The sequence below is a fragment of the Eurytemora carolleeae genome, unplaced genomic scaffold (genome assembly GCF_000591075.1).
Source record: "Eurytemora carolleeae unplaced genomic scaffold, Eaff_2.0 scaffold237, whole genome shotgun sequence".
Taxonomy (NCBI): Eukaryota; Metazoa; Arthropoda; class Copepoda; order Calanoida; family Temoridae; genus Eurytemora; species Eurytemora carolleeae.
This window is the reverse complement of record NW_019396130.1, coordinates 339,191-347,960: the sequence shown is the minus strand read 5'-3', so window position 1 is coordinate 347,960 and position 8,770 is coordinate 339,191. Positions and strand designations below refer to the sequence as shown.

At 34.4% G+C, this 8,770-nt stretch overlaps 1 protein-coding gene across 1 annotated transcript; it reads right to left on the bottom strand.

Moving 5' to 3' along the window:
• Positions 1-1,203: 1,203 nt before the first annotated feature.
• On the bottom strand, positions 1,204-5,523 carry LOC111695833 (60S ribosomal protein L10a). The gene is made up of 7 exons (XM_023465286.1): positions 5,421-5,523; positions 5,187-5,244; positions 4,932-5,026; positions 4,273-4,352; positions 2,813-2,961; positions 2,530-2,676; positions 1,204-1,392 (listed from the first exon to the last, which is right to left on the bottom strand). Exons 1-7 carry the CDS (start codon positions 5,423-5,425, stop codon positions 1,276-1,278), a joined length of 651 nt encoding a protein of 216 aa, XP_023321054.1. The 5' UTR covers positions 5,426-5,523; the 3' UTR covers positions 1,204-1,275.
• Between the last annotated feature and the right edge of the window lie 3,247 nt (positions 5,524-8,770).

Sequence of the window (8,770 nt, the reverse complement as noted above, 5' to 3'; positions counted from 1 at the left end):
TCACTTATATTGGAAATCACCATTTGTTTCGGAAAGAGTTACCTGATATTAAGAGTGATTTTTCAGATAGCAATAATTCCGAGTCAGGGAGAACTCCTGAATTACACTTGGTAAAATCAAAGATTTTAGATTTAAGAAAGTCTTAAAGATTTTTCTTTTCAGATACTATCAAGTAAGTCAACATTTAGTTCTGTTGTCCCTATCTCTTTACATCATATTAAACCATTTGTTTGTAGATTTGCAAGAACTCTTGGTTTACAATATTTTACAAATCAAGGCTTCTACGTTGGTTAGATTTTGAAATTAGAGAAGTAAATACTGAATTAAAAAAATAAAGGTATGTTGGAGTATAGATTAATTACTATTTTTAGGGACCAGAGTTAAAGGCCGGTTGGAAAGTTTTCAGTACCTTTTAATATTTCTGACATGATCCACTAACTTACGGCTTTAACATCAGATAACCCTGTAAGAGAAATGTTAAAAATTTAACTAGAAAAACTCTGGATCAGGTTAAATAAAACCACAATTCAGGAAGCTAAGTAAGTTTCACGTTGTTCAATACAGGTCTGTGTTTTTTCATCATACAAGATCGTATGCCAATATTTTAGTTGCAGTAATTGAGATTAAAAGCAATGCACGCTTTACTGCAATTGGTCTTGATTTCAGTAAGTTATTTACGTTGTACAGTGAAACCAATTATACGATTATATGGAACTCCTTTTTAACTGTTCCAGCATATTAATGGCTATTTTATTTATTTTCGCTAATACTGAAATTTACGCAATACAGTATAAAACTGAATGAAAAATTGTCAAGACGATATCTGATAAATTATTCCTTTTTATTCGCTATTGACGGTTTCACTGCAATAAATAAATAACTCATAATAGTAATTTGTCAACCCCACTACATAGTAAGATTTTACTAGGCTTTAAAAATTAAACATTTCTTTTGTAAATTCTCACCTCTAATTTTAAGATTCTCATCTTGAGTGCTCAATCCGAATATTGAACGCATTGAATAAGAATTTCAACCCAGTTTTAGAATTTTTAGCACATATTAAAACAGATAATCTGTAGAAACATGCCTGAAGATTTAAGCATTATTATTTAAGATGTTGAACTTATATTCCGTATAGAACAGAATACTTTAGTCTCAACTTCTAAGTTCCAGACACACATACAACACAGTCAAAATAAGTGGTATAAGAGCAAAGATTTATTGATTCTGAATAAATCGCCATTAAATGCAGATGTAGCCAACCATTCTGGTCAGTTAGTACAGGCGCTGAACGGGTCCCATGGTGGACTTAATGTGCAGGGATCTCACGTTCTGCCAGTGCTTCTTCAACAGAGAAACCAGGAAATTCATGGCAAGATGAACATTCTGGACCTTAACATAAAATAAATTTTAAATCACGCTTATATTCTGGTGACAAAATATGGGGACCGAATAAAGAATTTTAAATCGGAAATTATTACAAGCTTTGAACAGTTTCATTGAGTCAAGAAAAATTGCAATGTGCATTTATCAGTGCTGCATCCACACTGCTGAAAATTGACTATCCGGTTAAAGTCAAAACCAGTGCTAAGGATCCGGATCCGTTGGATTTTGGCTTCCTAGATCCTGATCCGCAAAAATATGCGGATCCGGATCCAAGTGGTAAAATATCAACCAAAAACTCGACCAAAACCCTTTACTCCAACCAAATCTAAACTTTTGAAAAAAAAAGATTATGAAAATTTCTTCATTTCTGAGTTCTAGGATTAAAATACGCGAAAAAATAACCAAAAATTTGAAAATTTTGTTGTTAAAATTTTCAGTAAATCTTTGAGAAATGACCTGGATCCGGATCCATTTTTTCCAGTGCGGATCCGGATCCGCATCAAAATTGAATGGATATCAAGCACTGCAAAATACCTTCACTTTTTCTTTGGATTATTCAGACTACAAAGTTATATTTCCAATTCTCAGAAATGCCGGGGAATTTTGAGCAAATCAATTTAAGAAATTGTAGAAATCAAGTGCATTCGTTTAAATTTTCAACTTCTTTTGGGTTTTTTAACGATTTTTTTAACAGTATGACATGGTCTACAATTTCTTTACCGACCCAAAAGTTTTTTGAATGCAATTTTTACCGATTTCACTTTTAAGATTTCCTTTTTAACAGTAATTGAGCAGTTACTTCATTTAGGGTTTTAATTTTTTTTTTGCTGAAACACAACTTCACAATTCACAAAATTTAGGGACCCTGCCATCAACCGTTTTTAAAAGTATCGCACAAACACAAAATTTGAACCTACAGTTACGATTGAGTTTGGACTTAATTTCTACTTTCTTTAAGGGACCGACTTAAAATTCCCAGATGGCAGTTTCTGAAAATTTATTTTACATCTCAGAAGCATACGTATTAATATGTCCCGTAGAAAAAAAATTTATTTTTATTCAGAAATATCCCTTAAGCTGTGGTAAAAATGGTTAGTTGTTTCAGATACTTAGATATAGATAAATAGAAGTTCAAATTCTTACCAGCTCTTCGTCAGACATGCCGACGTTGCCGACGGCGACTGAGAGGCAGAGAACCTTCTTCATCTGGAACTTGATGGTAGACTTCAGGTCGGTAACCTTGGCGACCAAGTCGTCGCTGTGAGTAATCAGAGAAGGGAACTTTCCAGCCTGAACAGTTTGTTGATAAATAACGCGTACTTAATAAAGGCTTCTGAAAATATCTAGAATTTGAAGAACATACAGGTAATGTTTCAGAGTTTAAATGAAAATTCAGTTTATACGGTTAAATGAAAGACATATTTACTTTGTTCAGTCCAGGGCCCAGAAGCCTAGGGATCTGCTTGATCAGAGTGTCAGAGGCAAGGAAAGCATCGTAGCTCTTAGCAAGCTTCTTAACCTTCTTCTTGTCCTTGTTCAGTTTCTTCAAATCATCACCAGTCATGCACTCCAGACCTGAACAAGTATCACATTGAAATAATGCTAACCAACAAAGAAAGTGGCAAGTTAACAAATATTCTATGTCTCAGATGTTTCGTATCTCCAGCACAATGATATACAAAGACATAGCGACAAGTGAATATGTTATCACAGTATGAACGCCAAGTTCTGCATGGTAACTCAGGCCTGGAGCTGATACTGTGGTGTGCCGATACCAATAAAGACTAAAGTTTAGGAAGGGGGGGGGGGGGGAAAGAAATTCAAATCGAACCTTAAATTCACGATAAAAAAATATAACTTAATTTTTTTTGGTTTAGGTCATTATGAACCAAATTTGTCTCAAATGTTTCGTATCTCCGACACAATAATAGCACAGAAGACATAGCGACAAGTGAAGATATTCTCACAGTATGAACGCCAAGTTCTGCATGGTAATTCAGACCTGGAGCTGATACTGTGGTGCTGATACCAATGTCGAGATTAAGATACAAAATGGAGGAAAGGTGGGGTGAGTAGGAAAGAAGGAAAGTTTATAAAAATCAAATCTAAAGCCTAATACACTGATGCTGTTAATAATACTAATAAGAAACGGTCACCCACTCCCTATTCACTTAAACCGTTGCATGATAAGTCACATTCCAGATAGGGAATCGAGGAGCCCCGCAAATTGACCTCCGGACCATACTTATTTTCATCAAAATAGTCTCCGATCCTCATGCTACGTCTGCCAGGCTCCCGACTCTAAGAATATCAAGCAATTCGAATTCCAAAAACAAATATTAGGCTTTACATCAACCAACAGCCTTTTTATCAAAGTTTTTAATGATGCCTTAACAACTTGTGAGATCCTTATCACTTGTGCACAACTATTGAAGCTTATTTTTAAAAATTCAAATTTGATATCATTTCACAATGTATCATGTACACAAATATAATTGTTATTAACTTAAATACATAAAGCAATCGACTTAATTAGTCTTATTAGGTTCGTGCATGGTCCACCTATGATAAAAAAATGTACCAGATTTGATTTACAGGCATTTGGTGGATTTAAAAGCCAAATATTTGTTCGTGGATATTGGATCACAGGACGTGGAGACAGAGCTGGCTACCCTGGCAGGCGTAGCATAAGGATCGGAGACGATTTTGATTGGCGGTATATTCTACCACTCAAGAGGCTCAGTTAGTGGGGCTCAGAGGTCAGTTAGTGGGGCTCATGGATGCTCTGCACCTCCTCCCTCGATTAAACCTTTCATGGGGAGTGGGAAACATATCAGCATATTCAACCATATTTTCAGATTTGAGCAGCAATAAAGTTGTTAATACCTTTAGACTTTGCTTCATCGCAATGCTGCTGATCTCCAAGAATGCAGACCTTGAACTTATTCCTGGGGACATGACGCAGCCTGCAGAAAATTGAAATAAAATTGATTTAAAGTTTTAACGACTGGAAAAAANACCCCCCTCCTACACATATTTGTAACTTATTTTTTTTTCTGGGTCGGATTCGGACCATTTCTGAGCCGGGCGCTGCGGCTTAATTACCAATTATCTGTTTTAGAACAATTTAGGGAAAATGGACATAATAAATCTCAAGGTTTTATGTGTACCGTTGTGAATCTTGAATCGCTAGAAATTGCGATAATCCCCAATAAAACCTAATGGGGGAGGGGGTGGGGTTAAAAAGAACTTGTTTCAGAGTTTTTGGAAGATAAAAGCTATGAGAGCTCTATCTAACGAGACAAAGGAATAATATTGCACATTGGTTCGAGAAACAAATCTATTAATAAGATATAATCCCAAGCTAAAAATGTGCCTAAATTGTGTTCAATGAAACTTACTGTAGCGAGATAATACAATATCAAAGTGTCGGCGTAAGCCTACCCAATATTTAAGACCCTGGGTGAGGGTCCGCCCGTGAGGGCTTCCTCAGCTTATGCCGAACTGTACATGATGTACAAGATCAACAGGCTGAGGTAACGTACTTGACGGTGCCGGAGAAACGCTTGTCCTTCTGGGGATCGTAGTTCTTCAGACCAATCTGGAGATCAACAGTCTCACAGAACTTGCGGTTCTTCTCCTACAAATAAGAATAATTAATATAGCAGGGGGGGGGGGGAGCGGGTGTTACAAGAATCGTTCTCTCAGAAATTGCCCCCCCCCTCCCCATATACTACAGAGCGCCCCGTAAATTATATCTCAGGCTTAAACTTAAAATTTGAATTGATCTCAAATCGTACCTTAGATGCGGCGAGGACAGCATTGACGCACTCGTAGAGCGTCTCCTTGGATACTTTGCTGAAAAAAATGCCTATTGAAGCTTAAAATCAATAAAAAATAGACGAACATGGCTAGTTTATTTCAGCCCTATCATTGATAATCACGGTAAGATCATAAATAAAAGCTCTATGATTGAATCATCATAAAATTACTTAAAGTAACCCACTTATAAAGATAATTAAATTCAAATTTACCTCATAATGTGTGTTCACGTGCTGAACGACGGGTATAGACAACCATATAGGATGCAGGAATGTAAGAACGTGGACGGAGTCGGGAGTACACTATTTACCGGAAACTAGAATCACGCAACCTCAGCAAACACGTTCGAAATATAAAAATGGTTTTTAACTTTGGAACATAAAAATCTACAAATAACGTTAAAATACAATGTTTTAAAATTTACAACATTCAAAACTTAAATATTATTTTGCTTATACCCTCTATTTTGCGCGTTTTCTTATCAAAGGTTAAATCGTAAAATTTTAAAAGACGACATTTGTACTTATCTCAACTATACACATAAGATGATAATACAGGGTGTCCCACGAAACAAGACAGTTGGTGAATAGTTTAGAATGCCTTTTTCCATTATTTGTCAAGTTGTTTGATACCAAATATCAATACAAATATTATATGAGAGTCATGTTGTATTGAAATTGATTTCAAAGTAAAATATATAATTAAGCAAAAGATTTGTTTAACTAAAAATAACTATGCATTGAATGTCATGTTTTGTGGGACACCCTGTAGGCGGTGTATTTTTTGACCTATGGAAATCCGCTATATACTTCACATCTGACCTACGACAAATCCGCTATACTACACATCCGACCTACTAGCACGTGGTTTTACAGCTATATATACTAAATGGACTTGTGGCCGCAGTTCCCGGCCACCTACCCTGTCCTAGCCCAGCGTTCGGCCCAGAAATTGTCTTCACCTAACCCAACCCTCAAATAATATGAAAATAAACAGCTGGCGTAGGTCCGATCAGTAGGTCGGAAAGTTATTAGGTATGAAGATCAGTAAGGGGATATTGCGTATATTATAGACGATGTAACATAACCCATGTTAGATTTTCTTCAAAGCCAAAACACGCACATAATACTCGAAAAATCTAGCATTCATGTGAACTATTTTTAGCTCATTTGAACTATTTTTGGCTCGTTTGAACTATTTTTGGGCTCACTTAAACAATTTTTTTACTCAATTGAACTATTTTTCGGCTAAATTGAACTATTTTTTAATAGCTCAAATTTGTGCACAGAATGATATCTTAACCATTGGTCGCTTGAACTACTATACACGACGGTCCTTCCTTTTTCTCTCTTATAAACATATCCTCTCTCTTACACAAATCGATTTTTTCTTGCTCTCTCTCTTTTCTGAACAATCTGTCCTTCATTTTTCTCTTTTCTCTGTTCTCTATTAAAAATATATATAATTAGTTCTTTCTTCAGTTCTTTTTCATGAAAATCTCCGTTCTCTCTTCAGTTCTTTTCCATGAAAATCTCCGTTCTTTCTTTAGTTCTTTTTCATGGAAATCTCCGTTTTTTTCTTTTTCTTTATTATGAAATATCCGTCCTTCCATGTGCTCTCTTATGAATGTGTTCATCTTTCCTATGTTCTCCTATGTCACTGCCTACTAGACAGGAGAGGAATGTCAAATTAATGTGACATTACTGTTACGACATTGTGATCTCGTAACATAGTTTAAATTTTACGCTTAAGTCAAGGAAAAACAGGTTTATCCAGTTACATATCAGAATATCAAAACAATTTTGTCTTCTTTAATAGCTCCGTGTTTCACTTCAATTATTATTTACAAAGCATGCATCACAAAAAATCATATTAAAGTGTTTATAGTGAGAAAATATTATAAACCTTTAAAATAAATATATATGTTATAGGTTTCTCGAACAAGTCTTAAAAAGATTGTTCGTGTTTATCGGAATTTTTATATTTAAAATCTCCACCTATACAAGTTTTATCCTTTATTTTACTTATATACTTTTTAAACTCAAACTATTCCATAAGATATGTTTGATATATTAAGTGATATATATAGAAATATATAAATATATACAAGCAAAGAGCTTCTTACTAGCTGAAGTGCCTTGCGTTGCCCGTGAAACAAAAAAATAATAAAAATAATTAATTTTTCAGCATTTGTAACCCACCCTGGATTCATTAAAAAAATATATCAGCCAATTAGGTTCAGCCGTTTAGCTAGCTTGAAGTATATAATACTCTTCATTGCCAAGCCAAGATAAATGTTTAGAATTCATGATTTTTTAGAAAATGAATCTTTAAAGTTAGTGTTATGAGCACATATACAGAAAGATAAAAGTGTTTATGATTTCATAGATTTATCTGTTTTTATGTATTTTATTAATATTCTTCACATGGATAAATTTCTCTTCACAAATTGGTGAGAATATATTTCCATCCATTATGTATAGTCAAAACTTTTATGATGCCTTTTATTTAATAACTGCGAGAAAATACTATTAAGAAATATAATTTATTTGTTGAGATATTGATTTCCAATATTTAAGGTTTAAATTAAAGGATCCCTTACTTCCTTGAGGTCAGGTTATTTGATAAATCTGAATTTATTTTTGGAATTGTATATTCCTGTTTCTTTTTTGTTTCTTTTTTGGTGATTTGTTGTTTTCTTTGGTTTCTTTTTGTTTAATGCATTACAATTTACAACCTTAAATTATTAATTATTACAAAAATTAATTTTTTTTCTACATTTTTAATTTTTTCATTTTGCTACTTTGAACGTTCTACAATATACTAACGCTATAGTACCTGATAGTTCAATAGTTCTTTGAAACCTAATGGTGTAAACTTTTTGTTTCAACTTTTTATCTAACAGAGTTCATTGTTTGATATATCAAAGGTCTACGACTACTGGTTGGAGGATCAACGGGATCAGAGCTTGTGGCAAGAACTCAATTTCTTTCTTAAATGTTTTTTCTTTCATCCCTTTTTCTTGATTTTATAAATTTTACGATTTTTTTTTCAAAGTACAAAACTTAGTTCTTGCTTATCAAATATCAGCAAAGGTTTACGACCCGCCATGGTTGCAACGTTGTAGGGATCAAAGTTGGTTGCAAGAACCAGTGGCGTGGGGGGCGAGAACCCTGTGTACCCCCTAGACATGCACCCTCTAGGCCCCCGTAGAAGCCTAATATATTAAACATATGCTTATATTATTGTCTTATCAATTGACAGTTTATCCATTATATGATAATTTCTCAAATACTTTCATTAGACCTTAATCTTATTATAGGAGTTCTATTTAAAATCCATATCTGAGTTTAAGATGTTTGACCCAGAGTTAAGGAGAGTGTTATCTAATTAAGTTAGGTTCTCAGGGTTGGGAAAAGGAAAAGCAGGGTTGGTTATTTGGGGGAGCAAGGGCTGGCTCAGTGGGAACAGATAATTTGAAGAGGGAGCAATGTTTAGGAAAATGGGGTGCATTGCAGGGTTGGGAACACTTTCTCATAGAATTTTTTTTAACTTTGAACCA

What these genes read in the sequence shown, in the direction of transcription:
- LOC111695833 (XM_023465286.1), bottom strand. An exon ending in CGTTTCTCCGGCACCGTCAA is followed by an intron (nt 4,353 to 4,931) that starts GTACGTTACCTC and finishes AATTTTCTGCAG; the next exon opens with GCTGCGTCATGTCCCCAGGA. An exon ending in CGATGAAGCAAAGTCTAAAG is followed by an intron (nt 2,962 to 4,272) that starts GTATTAACAACT and finishes ATACTTGTTCAG; the next exon opens with GTCTGGAGTGCATGACTGGT.